The sequence below is a fragment of the Vombatus ursinus genome, unplaced genomic scaffold, assembly GCF_900497805.2.
Source record: "Vombatus ursinus unplaced genomic scaffold, bare-nosed wombat genome assembly UNPS02014863.1, whole genome shotgun sequence".
Classification (NCBI taxonomy): Eukaryota; Metazoa; Chordata; class Mammalia; order Diprotodontia; family Vombatidae; genus Vombatus; species Vombatus ursinus.
Window position 1 is genome coordinate 24,808,430 of NW_020954641.1, and position 17,145 is coordinate 24,825,574.

Consider the following 17,145-nt stretch of genomic DNA (forward strand, 5'->3'; position numbering starts at 1 on the left):
GAAACAATAATTGATTGAGCACTACAGGGTCAGTTTTCACATAAGACATAAGGGTTGCTTGAGATGTATAATTGTGAGAAAACTGCTCACATCAATCTTTGGACCTGACTAAGTTTTTGGTCAGCATTACCTTGTTGTTCTTTAGTTCTCAAGGAGGAACGTGACATCAAGGAGGTGATCCAATGATATATAAATAAACTGGATTTAAGTGAGGGAGGGCTGAGCAAAGTCACCAGCCTCACTTTCTCCTCCAGAGCCATCTGGGTCCAGTGGCCGGATATAGATCAGGACAACTGGAGATGGCCCTGTCAGCATAACCTAGGTCCTTAGTTAAGAATCTCTAAGCAGCAGGTAAAGGTGGTCTAGCTTCCCAGTCACACATGGCTAGGTCCAAACAATGCAATAAGGTTTTCTCCCACTTCCCACAATTGAACAGTTTTCTCACAGGACAGAAAATGAACTAGAAGCATAATTGAAGAGAAAGGGAACGAAGCTAGATCCAGAATTGAGTCACAAGATGAAGTCAGTGTGGTTCACCCAATTCCCACTATCATTTGCTGTTCTAGTTCCTTCAAGTAGGTAGAAGAGTCAAAACTTGAACTCCTTGTTTTCTAATTCTAAGGCTAATGATCTTTCTATTATATCATGCAGCATCCAGGACTCAACTTACAGCACCATCTGGAGGACCTGTTAGGCACAGAGATGCAGACCTGAGGTAAATGTGCTCCTCCATTACAATTCCTGTCCACTAGAGGTGTTTCTAAAGTACGCGTAATTTATGTTTGCATCCCTGATGCCTGATACAATTTGTAGCACATAGTAGAGGATATAAAGCATTTTAATGCATTACACACACACACACACACACACACACATACACAAATGTATATAACAAATTCCACACTAGTTTCCAAACTATCTTACTTTTCTGATTCCTTCTGAAGTTCTTTCTGCTCTCTTTTGTGCATTTTAAACTATATTTCAATGGCCTTTTTAAAAAAAATCACATTGCCAATCTTCACTTCTTAATTCCTGTCCTTAATTAAAAACAGCAACAATTAAAAAAAAAGAAAGAAAAACCTTTGAAACTCTAGCCTGCCCTATAAGGTGAAACAATCTCAGGATGCACAGCAATGTATATTTTCAAAAAATGTATGTTTTCATAAGGCACTGTGTGTATTCATGTGTGTTCATGACTATAAATAGCTCACAGAGAATTCTACAAAGAAGACGAAAGGTGCAGAGCTCAAAAGAAGATAAATTCTCCATCTTGAGGCTTCTGCCAGTACCCTGAGAGACTATGAGTATTGATGACTGCAAAGAAATGGCTAGCAGTATAGATGTGGTATTGTGAACTATATGCAGCTGAGTAAGACGGCTCCTCATTATCAGTTAGTCAATAAACATTTATTAAGCAACTACTATGTGCCAGGCACTGGACTAAGTGTTTGCATGGAGGAGGATACAAAGAAAGGAAAAAGACAATTCCTGCCCTTAAGGAGCTCACAATCCAAAGGGGGAAGATGACACACAAAAAGAAACTAAGAGGGAGCAGGGTATCTGGATCCAGGGCATGAAGACTCTTGAAATTTACTGAACTCTTCCAGTTAGGGCACCAAAGCTTAACCTTTGATCAAATTCTTCCACACTTAAATGTCTCTTTCCACTCCTCTGCTTAGCCTTATGATGATTAGTTTCATTTCAGTCATTTTCACTTCCCCTATACCTTCGGGAATCTTAAGTGGATGAGTAGCTAGGGATAAAAGTGAAACTAGTCTAAGGCCCACTCATTGTTTCTGAGAAGACTCTTCAAATTAAATTAAGGAATTCATACACCTCCTACACTTTCTAGGATGGGGCATGACTTTGTCTTTTAGACTTTGCATACCTTCAGTTTCTTCTAAAGTCTTCACTGGGACTACCTCTCTCTCCTCAGCTTCACCTATTGACTTCCCTGTCTTCCTTTAAGTCTTAACTAAAGTCCTTTATTTTATTGGAAGCCTTTCCTAAACCTCTTAATTCTAGTGCCTTTCCTCTGTTAATTATTTCCTATTTATCCTGTATATATAGCTTTTATATATATATATTTGTATGCATATTGCCTCCCCCATTAGATTGTAAGCTCCTTGAAAGCAGGAACTGTCTTTTGTTCCTTTTCCTCCCTAGAAATTAGCACAGTGAAAAGCACATAGTAGGTGCTTAATAGATGTTTAATGATTGATTGACTTTTAGGCAAATAATAACCATTACCTGATTTATATAACCTAACTCGCTGAGAGAAACATTTTTGAAAGTATATTGATGTATTAGGAATAAATATATTAGGATGAGCAACTCCATTTGGTTTTCAGCCTCTGTTTTACGACTAAATAGTTCATATGTAAGCTGTTTTGTTCTCTCTGTAATAAGATACCACTTGAGTGATATAGCTTGGCCCACAAATCTGTTGAATGATTGGGGGCCATGTCCAGTAGTTCTGATCTGCATCTTGCCACTGGACCCAGATGGCTCTGAAGGAGAAAGTGAGGCTCGTCACCTTGCACAGCTCTCCCTCATTTAAATCTAATTCACTTGCAAGTCATGGCATCACCTTTTTGATGTTATTGTCCTCTTCCAGAAAAGGACAAACGACAACTTATATGATTATTAATGACTGTGTATCCCCCAAATCTGGTAAGCAATGGTTAAGTACCTGCAAATGGCATTAAGTATGCTGTCCCAAATCTCCCAAAAGTCCCAAGGTAACACTTGCTAATGACATTAGGAAACTAAAGCTTTGATTGGCAGTTCTATAATGGATAATTTCATCATCAGCTTGGGGAACTAATGACCAATCAGAACATAGATATAACTTGGGAACCCCCTTCACCAGAACCATTAAAGCTGCAGCACTAGAGACCCTAGCCTTCACCTTGTTCTTGAGTCTCAACTAAGACAGTCTGCAGACTCTCTCAAGAACAGCTCAAACTACAGGTTGATGGAAACTCACCAGAATGCCACCTCCTCGGGATCAAGGGAGGGAAGGAAACTTGCAATGAGCACTGGGATGAGACATAAGACCCGGAGTCAGGTTGTTGGTTTGTTTCTAGAGGGGTTGATATTAGTGTATTAACAGCCTTAATAAGGATAATATTAAGGACTAAATCCTGTGGCACTAAAATTTGGGGCCCAAAGTGCTAACCCTTATCATTAGCTTCATGGGTTCTTTGTTCTTGGCATGTGGGGTTATGTTCTCCTACCCAGAACATAGCAGGCCTTGGACCTGGGTTTCTAAGGGAGCAGCACGGGGGATTCTTTTTGCTGATCCTCAGGCAAAGGTTCCTGCTTTTTCTCTAAGAGCACATTCACTTGAGCCCAGAATAATGATAACAATAGCACTAACCTAACAATTTAAGGTTTGCAAAGTACCTCCTTTTTTGATTCAGGGGCTGGAGAAGGTGAAAGTTGCAGTTAAGCAGTGTTCAACAGTGACCAGTAGGAAAAGGCACAGAAAAGCAGCATCTAGCACAGTCCAACAGCAACCAGTAGAGACTTCTTTAAGACCAACATCAGCAGGAGCACCTCAGAAACAAACAGAGCAGCGTGCTGTTAGAGAGGTAAATTTCCTTTCCTTGTGTGTACTTCGGCTTCACTTCCCTATGGGTGCCTTGGTCTCACACATGTTTCCTACATGAACTTTTTGACTCGTGATTTCTATTTGTATTTCCTCTTTTTCCCATTGTCAGTGGCTCTTTGTGGGAGAGTTTGACCTGTTCATTTATGGAAATGTTTAGTTGCCACTTTTTTTTATTACATTTCAGCAAATGCTTATTGTATACTCTGGGTGACTATTGAAAGTAAGTACATTGTTGAGGGTTTGTTAGCCATAGTCCTAGGAATTCAGCTTGAAACTTCTGTGGTGCCATCCTCTCCTGGAGGGCAGGGACGGGGTTTTTGCCTTTCTTTGTGTGTCTGCTGCGTAGCATAGTTCCTAGCATTGACTAAGTCTGAGAGACATAATTTCTGGGTAATTTAATCATTTTGTTAATAATGCCAGCATATTTATAGCAAAAGGATGGTCATTTGCCTCTTTCTCTTAGACTAAAGATAATCATGGCTGCAGTTCAAGCTTGTATGTCCATTGGAACAGGAATGTTTCCTAGGGTAGCAGTCAATTCTTGATTAGCTAACAATTTAAGAGAGAATGAAGATTAAATGAGGGGCTCACCCAGGAACTTTGATTATATAATTTATTTCTTAAGGGCATAATGATGGGCAATCTATTCAAAGAATTTATTCCCCACCTAAGCCTGAGCAGTAAAAAATGGCTTTTGTCCAACTGGGTGGGGTTTGAACGGGAAAGTTAGTCTAATCTCATTATCAGTAACCTCTTTTGAAAGACTGGACTTTTAAAATCAGGACTTTAGTAAAAAGAGGGGATCTCCCCAAATCCTTGGTTATTGATAATCATTTCTCTCAGCTTTGTTGACTGACTGCCCCTAGGGTACTACATTTTTATCCCCTATTAAATTTCCCTGTTTTTCTAGCCTGTGCAATCTTTTTGGATCCACCACCATTATCTGATTGCATTTTATTTTTGTAGTCATCTTCTCCTATTGTAGTTCTCATTTTTTTTTATTCTGAGAACCCTTTACAACAGGAACAACAAAAAAAAAATGTTTTGTGACCCCCTAGGATAACTTAATATACTACTCACTGGACCAGTGGGTTTTTAAACCACTAATGGTACCTAATGGATTGTATAATATTAGTAGTTAAAATTTATATAGTTTACTATGTGCCAGGCACTGTGCTAAGTACCCCACAAGTACGTCATTGGATCCTCACAACAACCCAGGTAGGTAGATGCTATTAATAACTTCATTTTACAGATGAGGAAATTGAGATAGAGGTTAAGTGACTTGCCCAGGGTTGCCCAGTTAGTGTCTGAAGCCAGATCTTCCTGACTCCAGGCCTGCTTTAACCACTGAACCACTGCACCCTGCCTTGAAGACAGAGACCACATATATGAGGAATTACAATCTGCATCTGATAGGGTACTTGTGTTTGGGTGCTTGTGCTTGTACTTGGACCCCAATTTCTCTCTAGTCTCAGAAACACTGTCTCTGACAATTTCTCCCCAGCCCAAGGACACTGTGCCTAGCAATTACTCATGAGTGGGTCCCAGCAAGACCCTTATCTCTCTCCCTGGTGCAGCTACACAAAGCTGGGTGAGAGAGTGCTGGACTGCCCCCAGCCCTAAGATCATGTCTCTGGAAGCCTCCCAATTCCTAAGTAAGCTCCTGTCTTATGAGAAAACTTTTCCTTGTTGCTAATCAGGACAGAGAAGAGAGGGGTGTCTTGTCTGGTCCAAGGAGGTTTATCCTTGGCTGGCTTAAGGACTCTTCCTCCTGCCAGACTCCCAAGATCCAAGCCTCTGACAACTCCCTCCCTGTCTGGTATACTCCCTACACTTTCCCATCCATAACTCCTAAAGACACCTGGACCTTTGGATTACCTAATCAGTACCCCTGGCATTCCTTTCCCATGCCCTTTTCCATATAAACCCTAGCTCCATCCTCAGTCTTTTCACAGGTTCCTTAAAAATCCTTGACCACTGAAAAGCGTAACAATAAACTTTTTTGCCAACTTGACTTAAAGAAGTGCTTGAGTCTGTGAATTCATTCCAGACGACCCTGTCCTGTACTCTGGTCTTTGAGGGGTCTCAACCTCTCAGACCTCAACCTATCTATAGGAGCCCATTCTGAGAGCTGAGTATAACTTTAATTCATAGGACTGTCGAATTTCTGAGTCAAAAAGCTGCGGTCTAATTCTGCCTTTGGCACCAAATGTGTGAACACTGGCAACTCACTTAATTTTTCTGACTTTGATCTCTCATCCATAAAATGGGGAGAATAGTGGCTGCTGGACCCGCCTCTCACGGGTCTCAATAGAATTCAAAGGAGTTTGATGTGTGTCAAGTGCATACCAAGCTTGAGAGCTACATGAACAATTACTGTTAGAGAATTTTTTTTAAAGTATCACCTTCCCATTATTCCCCAATTATTTTTCTTCCTGATTTTAAATACGAGCAGCGACATCAGCTGTGACTTTTGACAGAACGTTTCTTATTCGCCTCTCACTGGAAAAATGCCCCTAAAGAACTCTCAAAGCCCCGCAAAAGTCACAGAGAGCATGCGCAAGCGTAAGAGCGCGGCAAGCCGCGAGCAGAGCCCGCTCCTAAACAGAAAGTGTGTGGGGAGGGTTAGTGCTTTAACGGACGGCCCCGGCAGCCAATCAGAAGGCGCTCCATCAAGGGCACGGGGAGGGGCCCCCCCCTTCTTCCTGGCTAAGGCGGCCGGAAGTCGGCGGCCATAGACGCGGTTTATCCGCGACGGTCTAGAGACTGCTTGGCGTAGTGGGAGGTGAGTGCCAATTTCGGTTTGGGATGTGGGATCTCGGCACGTTTTTTTTCTCCCGGGGGATTCCTCGGCTGGGTTTCCAGGGGCGGCGGCCGGGGAAAGGACCGGTTTTGCCGCGGGCTCCTGGCTGTTGGGAGGACCCTCGGGGTGCTCGCCCCTTCCCTCTCCTGTAAACAAATCCCCGCCCCTCCCGCCAGTTTACCCGCCCCTCCGCGGCCCCCTGCTGGGGCGGGGGTCCCGGCCCCTCCCCGTGGGAGGCAGGCCGGCCTCCCCGAGGCCTCTGGGAGCGGTAGACGGTGCGTGGGAGGTGTGTCCCACCCCCCTTCCTGGGGGTTTGTCTCTCCTGGCCAGCTGAGGAAAGTGAGGCTCCTAGAAGGTTTTGTGATCTTGTGCGTTTTCACTCCCCGTGCCCGCAGTGCTGCCCCTCCTCATCCTTGCGTGCTGGCCCTCGGATCTATCTAAACTCCACCTTGCACGGCGAGCCTTGCCCCCTGCCTTTTAATGCGAATGCTTTCCCGCTGCCGATCAGCACCATTTCCCCCCGTGCATCTCTTGTTTATGTATAGTTGTGTGTGTGTGTGTGTCTCCCTCCTTGAGAGACAGTCTTTGGAAAAGCCGTGGCTGTAGGATATGAAAACTGTTTAATTCTCTTGACTGCAAAAACCCTTATTTTATGTATGAAACTTTAGCTTCGTGATATTTAAAGCAACTTTTTTTAAAATCACACAGGCACAATTGGGATTACAACCTAGGAGGTTTTTTGTTTGTTTTTAATTTGCAAGGTAGTGGTTTTACCACTATGCCCTGTCTTGTCGTTTAGAGGTAAGACTCTATCTAGATAGGATTTATTTGGCTAATTGGTAAGGAGACAAGGAATTCTAGATGAGGGGAACTAGAATTGGTATGTTATTTTTGGGACAGTGAGAAAATTTATCATCCTGGTTGAGGATGCTTTCAGGCCATTACCTTGTAGTCATAAGGAGCTGTGGTGAGTGAAGACTCACAAATGGTAGGTGGCAGTCCAGGGCCTTGAACCTGTGTATTCTAATAGTGAGTCCACTGCCTCTACTCTTCAAGTTACATAGGCTGAACCAGCACAAGCTAGCACTATATTATCCTCTGTATCCTCATTCAAAGCCACCTTCATCCCTTTCCCCCATCCTAAAAAAAAAAAAAAACAAAAAATAATGATTCCTTCTTTTCATAACTTCCATTATTTCCTTTTCATATACACATATACGAATTCATATATTACTAGGATTTTGATTGATTTTGATTCAAGAAAATTTCAACTTTGGACCTGGTGGCCTCAGTGGCTATCTAGTCCAACTCATTCCCCGAAGTCCCGTTATAATATACCTGACAGGAGATCATTAAGAGCCTTTTATGTTCGAAGCACTGAACTAATCACCAGATGCTAGTGTGATACAGAGACAAAAAAAAAAAAAGAAAATCCTTTGCTGTCAGGGAACTTCTCTAGAATTCTTTATTCTAGAATTACCAGCTGGTTATCGGACATTTCTAACTTGGATATTATTCTATAGGCACCTCAAACTAAATATATCCAGAACAGAATTCTTTATCTTTCCCCAAACTTAACTTGCTTCCCTATTTTTGTTGAAGGTACCACCAATCATAAGGTTCACAACCTCTTAGTTATTCTCAACACTTCATTGCCTCAATATGCTCTTTGATAAATCACTTCACTTTCTTGGCTTTATTCTATCTATAAAATGAGGAGATTGGCCTAGATGGCTCTGAAGATGGCCTCTCAAATCTCTTACAGTTCTAGATGTATGAATCTATGATTCTGAGTTGCCTTTTCGCATCTAGTCAGTTGTTTTGCTTTGTTTTTTCCCTCTTTACACATCTCTCAGATCCATCCCTTTTCTCATCTGGCCTATCATTAGTTCAGCAGTTCATTCTGTCTTACCTGAATGATTATAATAGCTTGCTAATTAGTTTTCTTGCCTCAAATATCTTCCCCCTTTCCAATTCATTCTTTACACAACTGTCAAAGGGATATTCTTAAAGTGGAGATCATATCACTCCCCTGCTCAAGCTTCATTTGGCCCCTTATTGCCCCTAGGATCAAATCCAAACTTCTCTCTTTGGAATTTAAAACTCTTTGTAATCTGACTCCAGCCTACCTTTCCAAACTTATTACCTCTGTTTACATACTTTATAGTCCCTACACTGGCTTACTTTCTGTTCCATCTTCCATCTTGTGTCTTCATACCTGGAATGTACTGCCTTCTCACTCTGCTTCATAGAATCCCTAGTTTCCTTCAGAGTTCAGTTCAGTCACCATCTTCTACATGAGACCTTTCCTGGTATCTGCAGCTGGTAGTACCTTTTTCTCTCTTCTTACCTATCCCTAAATTATATATACCTTGTATTTTCCTGTTAGAAAGTATAAATAAGCCCTTTGAGGGCAGAGATTATATCTCTGTACCCCTAGCACCAAGCAATGTGTCTGACATATTATAGGTACTAATAAGTACATATTGGAGAAGGGCTATCTTGTTCAGAATAAGGGGCTCAATATGTGTTTAATGAATGAATCCTAATTGGGACTCTTGCTCGACTCTTTCACTCATATAATAATACCTTAAATTGTGGCCTTGGAGCCTTTTGATTAAGAAATACTTTGGGAAAATGAAGGAGAAGATTGTGTCAATGTTGATAGAGTTTGCCTGTCATTCTACTTCAAATTGAATCCATCCTTGCCATTTCAGTTGTTTAGTGGACTATTTTAGACAGGGTAGTGGAGTTAAAAAAAATTGGCCCAGGAGTGTTGAGCATCGAAGAATGGCTGGTTAAAAAAGGAACCCGGGAAGAAAGCCCCTACTTTTTCAACCACTCCTTCCCTTTTGTACACAAGGAACATCTGGTAATGAAAGATTCTTTCTTCTGGTCCCCATGCTTCCAAAAAAAAGGCCAAAAGAAATTATTTGCATTGATATCTCTGTCACATTTTATTCTTCTCTGTTGAGACAGTAAGTAGTTTGTGACTCTGATCTGATCTTTGTTACATATTCGTAGGTACTTGGATCTTTCAAAATGGGTGAACCTCAGCAAGTGAGTGCACTCCCTCCACCACCAATGCAGTACATCAAGGAATATACAGATGAAAACATCCGGAAAGGTCTAGCTCCTAAGCCTCCACCTCCAATAAAGGACAGTTATATGATGTTTGGCAATCAGTTCCAGTGTGATGACCTTATCATCCGCCCTTTGGAAAGTCAGGGCATTGAACGACTTCACCCTATGCAGTTTGATCATAAGAAAGAACTAAGAAAACTCAATATGTCTATTCTTATTAACTTTTTAGATCTTCTAGATATTTTGATTAGGAGTCCTGGAAGCATAAAACGAGAGGAAAAGCTAGAAGACCTAAAGCTGCTTTTTGTCCATGTGCATCATCTTATAAATGAATACCGACCCCACCAAGCAAGGGAGACGCTCAGAGTCATGATGGAGGTACAGAAAAGGCAGCGCCTTGAAACAGCAGAAAGATTTCAGAAGCACTTGGAACGAGTTATTGAAATGATCCAGAATTGCCTGGCTTCTTTACCAGATGATTTGCCTCATACAGAAGGAGGAATGAGGTTAAAAACTGAGCCAATGGATACTGATGACAGCAAAAATTGTATTGGACAAAATGAGCATCGAGAAAATTCTAGTCACAGAAGAGACCAGATTATAGAGAAAGATGCTGCTTTGTGTATCTTAATTGATGAAATGAATGAAAGGCCATGAAGTCTTTTAAATTTTGTTGTACAAACTTTTGGGGGTGGGGTGGGGTTATGTATCCAAAAATTGTATGGCATTGTCTTGCTTGATACTCTTGAAACTTGTATAGAAATATAAATTTGTCTGATCATGACCTTATACATTTATAAGGTGGGAATTTTTTTTTCAAACATAAGTTCTTAACAACTAGTGAACAAAACAGGTGAAGTGTTGCCTAATGGCTTAAGCTGAATCCACAGATTTACTTTTTAAAAATAGAGTGCAGTTGACACTTTACTGAAGAGAACTAAATATATCTAAGTTAGGTTGCAATCAGTTCTCTTCTTTTCATTTTTATTTTTGTTGGACATGCACAAATAAGGTTATATTTTGAGCCAGAGAAAATGCCCCATAGCATGTTAGAGTTTGTAATTAACATTTAAATAATTTTAAAGTGAGTTTAATCATAATTTGAGTAAAGTTTTTTCAAGTTATTTGTAGTTTGTATTCATAAAAATTTAATCAGTAAAGTATCATGAAGCAAATATTTATTTTAAAACTATACAATTTGGAATAACTTTCCCAAGAAAAAAAAACTTGAGTGGACTGAATTCAGACCTCTTTTTTCCCCTCTTTGGTCTTTTGTGTGTCAGATTCACGATTTGAAAGAATTTCGAGTTCTGTTATCTCTGTGAACCTAGAAATAGCTGTTATGATAGTACTTTGTGAATATAAAACCACTTATAAATCCATTAATATGATAATGAATACTAAAAGTTCAGATATATTCATGGTTGACTGGGGTGGCTGAAGTAATCTAAAAACATGATTTTAACTGAGCTTTAGGTTTTACTTTTTTGTCAGAGTAAAATTGAGTTTTATCTCTTCTTGCCTTCTTAAAGTAAAATCGCAAAATAGTGGGCACCCAGGAAGAAAAGTAAGAATTTGTAAATTGTAATATTAGCTACTCGGTACTGGATGCATTTCAACTGCTCTGAAAAAGTAAACGAAATTAGGAAGCTAGAAATTTCCTGCAACAAAGTAGCTTCCAGATTTTTTCCAGTTTTACAACACATTCTGATAATATTGCACTCCAGTATTGCATACAAGTAGAATTTGAAAGCTAAAAGGCATCGGCATTATTTCCCCCAAAGTTGTTGAAATTCAATAAAAACTCATGTATATTACAATACAAAGCAATAAAAACACAGACCTCTCTTCTAATCTCTTATTCCAATTCCTGCAGTCCCAAATGTGGAGGAGGAAAGTCTCCCAACACCCAGACCAAATATAGGACTTGGGTGGTCTGGGAAGGGAGGACTGGTCCAGGGCCTGGGGTCAGATGATATTAGTACAGAAGGAGCAGGTAGGATGAGAGGTACCTCAGGAGGCTGTAATGTAACTGAAATGATTTTGGTCCCCCCTCATCAGGGCCAGACTGGGCTTCCACACTAAACTCTTCATCTGGGTAAGATGGAATAGAACGAGGATTGAAGTCTGAAATCAAGTAACATGTCACGAATAACTGGACAATGGGCTTCAGGAACCATGCCCACCTCTAGCAGATTTTTTCATGCCACCATGTGCAAAGGGCTCCAAGTACGGAGCACATAGCTCTGTGTGGTGGGACAAGGGATTGAGGGCACTGAGTCTTAGTACTGCCAAGGGAGGGAGGCAGGTCAACAGGAGTCTCATTTGTATATAAAAAGGTTTGGGGGCTGCATAATAAATTTAATAAATATGTAGAAGTTGGGCAGACTGGGAAATGATGGTCCCTGATAGACCTTAATATTCTTACACACACTTCTTTATGCCTGTTCCTCATCTGTAAAATGGAGATAATAGTGGCACTGTCTTCTAAAGTTGTCAAATTGTTCCATTTGGCCTTGGAGAGTCAAAAGCAATGAGTATAATTTGTAAAGAGACAAATTGAGGCTTGATGTTGGAAAAAAATTCTTAATGATTAAGAGTTGTCCCAAAGTGAGATGGTCTGCCTTGGGAGGCAGTAAGTAGCTTTCCAAGCTTTTTCCCCCAACTCTTTCCTCCCCTATCAAATCAGTCACCAGGTCCAGTTGATTGCAACTTTAACATATCCCTCTAATGCAACTCATGCTCCCAATTTCCTCTGCCACGTCTCAAGCACAAGCCCACATTATCTTCGAGCTGCTTTACTTCCTTTACCTCCTGTCAGGCTTTCCCACCTCCACCCTTTCCCCCTCCAGTCGGTTTCTCATAATGCTAGAATAATCTGGTCATGTACTCTCCTCAAAAATCTTCAGTGGCTCCCTATTTCCTCCCTAGTGAAGTTTAAACTCCCCTTTCTAATATTCAAAACCCTCCACATTATACTATTACCTTCCCTTTTCAGCCTCACCTCCTGTTGCTTCCCTCCATGCGTTGTGTGTTCTAGCCAAGCTGAATTACCCACTTGCCTCCCTGACCAGCCACATCTCAATGATTTTCCCCAACTTTCCCTTGGTGCCTGGAATATTAGCAGTAATGTTCTCTCTCCCATCTCGCATAGCACTCTATTTTAAAACTCTCTTAATGTACTTTTCATGTGATACTGGGTTATTCCCTGCTCAATAACCTTATTTTCTCCAGAATCAAATATAAACTCAAATTCCTCTATTTGGCATTTAAAGCTCTTCACAACATGGTCTCTTCTTATTCTTCCAGATTTCTTACACGTTTCTCCCCTCCATACACTCTGTGGTCCAGACATACCGGTCTGCTTGCTGTTCCTCACCTATGATGCTATGTCTTCCATCTCTTCTTTTTCACCAGTGGTCCCCATGCCTGGAGTTTTCTCTCTCCTCACTTCCACCTCCAATTTCCCTTGCTTTCTTCAAGACTCAGCTCAAAAATCACCTGTAGGAGGAGGCCTTTCCTGGAGGCCCCAGCTGTTAGTGAAGTAGAAGACATATAGTGCCCTAAAAGCTAAAAGCTTTTTAAAGAAACAAATTTTAATTAACAGTTGTTTTTCCAGCTCCTTGTGAGACCCCTCCGGAACTTGAAGGCGTCGTAGAGTCTCTTTCCCTTATCTTGAGATACCATAAAACTTCCCCCCTATCCTGGACCATAAAACTTCCTTGTCTCCCTCATCCTGAGTCATAAAATTTCCCATCTTCCTTATCCCGAGTCCTTATTCTGCCATCCATCTTCCTCATTCTGTGTCATGTAAGATATCTTGTAAGATAAAGTAGACCCCTATCCCTCTGTAAAATTTGCTAGCTCTCTTTCTAGAGCTAGCCCCCTGCTTTTGCATCAATAAAGCTCCCAATGGTTACAGAGAAGGTCTAAGTGAATTCTTTCACACCTGAACCAGCTCTCCCAATTCTAATCCTCAACATTAGTGCTTTTCCTTCTTTGGTTACTTTGTATGTACTCTGCATTGATGTGGTCAGGTGGGGCAGTGGATAGATCAAATACTATCGCAGACACTAGCTGTGTGACCTCTCAGCCTCAGTGTTTTCATCTGTAAAATGGAGATGATAATCATACCTACATTGTAGTATTGTTGTGGGGATTGAATAAGAGATCATGTGTAAAGTACTTTGCAATCCTTCAAGTGCTATGTAAATGCTAACTATATTAATACTATATATTTATCTTCTAAATATCTATTTATGTACATGTGTCTTCCTCATTAGAATGCAAATTCCATGAGGATAAAGAGGTTGGTTTTTTCTTATTGCCCCTAGTGCTTAGCCCAGCGCCCTGCACATAGAAAGCACTTAATAAATACTTATTGAAATCGTGGCCCCAAAGAAGAGATATGAGAAAAGGCCTTCCTGTGGTCCTCTGTAGAGGTAGGAGGTGCGCAAGTGTAGAACATTCATTGTATTTTATTAAGGGGCTTTTTGATTATATTGATAATTTTTGCTGATTCTCTTTTTGTCTTTTTTCTTTTAAAAATATTCTGTGTTATTTGGGGTGGTCTCTGGGAGGAAGGGGAGAAGGGATATAGAAGGAAATTTAAGCAATGTAAAAAAAAGATATCAAAAAACTTTATTTTAAAAAATATCTGTTGATTGAAATCGTGTATTATAGCTGTTTCTGTTGATGATTTATCCCCATACTAGACTGTGAGCTCTCTGAAGACCAGGAAGACATTTTATCTAATTAAATATTGCTTTCAGTACTTAATTATAATGGACAGAAATTTTCGGTGGTTGTACTAACATTTATCTGAAGTAACTTTTGTTGCTTTGTTAAATTCTATATTAAGCCAATACTAAAAATTTATCAGGGTGTTTCTGACACAGGGGACAGAAACAGCAAAAATGATGCCAACTAGCATTACTTGGATTGGTTTATAAATACTAAGTCCATTGTTGGCTGGACTGTGGGACAACTGGTACTGTAGCACATTTTTGATAGAGTTATGACTTGCATAAACATTTTGAAGAGCAATATGGCAACATGCAATAAGAATTACAAAACTGAATGTACCTTTTGACTCAATAATTACATTTGTAGAACTCTATCCCCTAAGATATAAAAAAAAGGAAGTACATCCTAGGCACGGGAGACAGTCTATACAACAGCATGGAGTAGGAGATGGAGTATTATATGTGGGGAATGATGGGGTGCTTGTGCTTGTACTTGGACCCTAATTTCTCCCTACTCTTAGAAACACTGTCTCTGACAATCACTCCCCAGCCCAAAGACACTGTACCTAGCGATTACTCATGCGTGGGCGCCAGCAAGACCCTTATCTCTATCCCTGCTGCAGCTGCACAAAGCTGAGTGAGAGAGTGCTGGGCTGCTCAGGCCCCAACCCTCAGATCATGTCTCTGGAAGCCTCCCAATTCCTTAGTAAGTTCCTGTCTTGTGAGAAAGCTTTCCCTTGTTGCAGCGCATTCTCTCATCAAGACAGAGAGAGAGAGGGATGCCTCGCCCAGCCCAAGGAATTTTGTCCTTGGCTGGCTCAAGGACTCTTCCTCCTGCCAGACTCCCAAGATCTATACCTCTGTCATCTCCCTCCCTGTCTGGTATACTCCCTGTACGTTCCCATCCATAGCTCCCAAAGACACCTGGACCTTTGGATTACCTAATCAGTACCCCTGGCATTCCTTTACCATGCCCTTTTCCATATAAACCCTAGCTCCATCCTCAGTCTTCTCACAGGTTCCTTAAGAATCCTTGCCTGCTGAAAAGTGTAACAATAAGTCTTTGCCACCTTCGCTTAAAGAATGCTTGAGTCTGTGAATTCATTCCAGACGACCCCGTCCTGTACAGCAAGAAGTTCATTTGGTGGGACCATAGAATATGTGAAGAGAAGTAAGTATGATAAGATTGGAAAGGTAGATAAGAGGCTGACTGTGAAGTGGCTATAAATGCCTGACAGGAGCTAATATTTGATCTTAGAGGAAATAAGAAATCAATGGAGTTTCCTGAGCAGGAGAGTGACATAGTTGAAATGCCCCTTTGGAAGCTTCCTGGATGTGTATTGGAGGTGAGGGGTGGAGAGAAACTTGGAGCAGGAAGACTAATTAGGAGATAATTGAAATATTCCAGGTTAAGAGGTGATGAGTGCCTGAACTAGGGTGATAGCAGCCTGAGTAGAGAAAGGTAACCTGTGTGAAGGATATAGAAGCAGAATTGACAAGATTTGGCAATTGACTATGTGGAACAAGGGAGAATGAGGAATCAAGGATAATAATAATAATAATAGCATTAATAATATCCAACATGTAATACTTTGCAAGATGCTTTATAATGTTATATCATTTGATCCTGTCATTGGGCAATTCCAAGTTAACACATCTAAAAGGATGATAGTACCCTCAACAAAAATAAGAAAGTTCAGAAAAGGAGTGGATTTTGGGGAAAAGAGAATGACTTCTGTTCTGGACATGTTGCGTTTGAAATGCCTGTGGGACATCCAGTTCAAAATGTCTAATAGGAAGTTGTCGATCTGGGATTGGAGTTCAGGTGAGAGACTGGGGCTGAATATATAGATCTGGGAGTCGTCATCATAGATATACATAGATATGATCACTAAACTCACAGGATTTGATGAGGTAACCAAGAGAGAAAGAGGGAAGAAACCCAGGCTAGAGCCTTGGACTACACCCAAAGTAGTTAGGGGGTAATAATATAGATGATGATTTCAGGAAAGGAGGCTGTGAAGGATCAGCCAGCTACAAAGGAGGAGAATCAAGGGTGAGCAGTGCTACAAAAACCCAGAAAGGATAACGTATTCAAGAGGAAGGAATGGTCAACAGCGTTTAATACCGTAAGGATGTCAATAAGGATGTCAATAAGGATGAAGACTGAGAAAAGGCCATTAGCCTTCCTTCTCCTAGAAGACATGATGCATTGATTTGCACATGAGTTGGATTTGAGTGAGGCAGAGCTTCACAAAGTTTTCAGCCTGGATCTCCTCCAGAGTCATCGAGTCCAGTGGCTAGACCAGGCGTGGGAACCTGCAGCCTCGAGACCACATAAGGCCCTCTAGGTCCTCAAGTTCAGCCTGAGTAATCTCTAAGGGGATTTGTTCTGTGAAGTATGGATTCAATCAAAGGACCACACTTGAGGACCTGGAGGGCCACGTGTGGCCTCGAGCCCCTGGCTGATAGACAAAGGTTAAGATGACTGGCCTTGATTTGAATAATGAGGTTGGAAGCTGCATTTTCGGCAAAGGACTGAGATGTGAATGAGAGGAGAGGAAATGGAAGCAAAGAGAAGACAGCATTTTTTGAGGGGTTTGGTTGAGGAAAGGAGAAGATATGTAGAGTGATAGCTTGAAGGGATTGTAGGGTCAAGAACAGACTGGGGAGATCTAGATGGATTTGTCAGCAGCAGGGAACTAACTAGAATATTCCAAATGAGACAGAGAAAGGTTGTGGAGATCAGAGGGGATATGATTAAGGGTATGTGGGAAAATGTTATTGCACTGTTTGAACCTAGCCCTGAATTGCTTATGAGACAAGACTTATTGCTTAGAGACCAGACCGGTTTAATGCTTAACTCAGGACTCCAGGTTATGCTGACCCTCCCC

At 41.1% G+C, this 17,145-nt stretch overlaps 1 protein-coding gene across 1 annotated transcript; it reads left to right on the forward strand.

Annotated features, from left to right (window-relative positions):
• Positions 1-6,326: 6,326 nt before the first annotated feature.
• On the forward strand, positions 6,327-13,427 carry MED7 (mediator complex subunit 7). Its single transcript, XM_027842011.1, has 2 exons — positions 6,327-6,404; positions 9,447-13,427. Exon 2 carries the CDS (start codon positions 9,465-9,467, stop codon positions 10,161-10,163), a length of 699 nt encoding a protein of 232 aa, XP_027697812.1. The 5' UTR covers positions 6,327-6,404; positions 9,447-9,464; the 3' UTR covers positions 10,164-13,427.
• The last annotated feature ends 3,718 nt before the right edge of the window (positions 13,428-17,145 follow it).

What these genes read in the sequence shown, in the direction of transcription:
- MED7 (XM_027842011.1), top strand. Translation starts at nt 9,465, where the DNA reads ATGGGTGAACCTCAGCAAGTGAGTGCACTCCCTCCACCACCAATGCAG.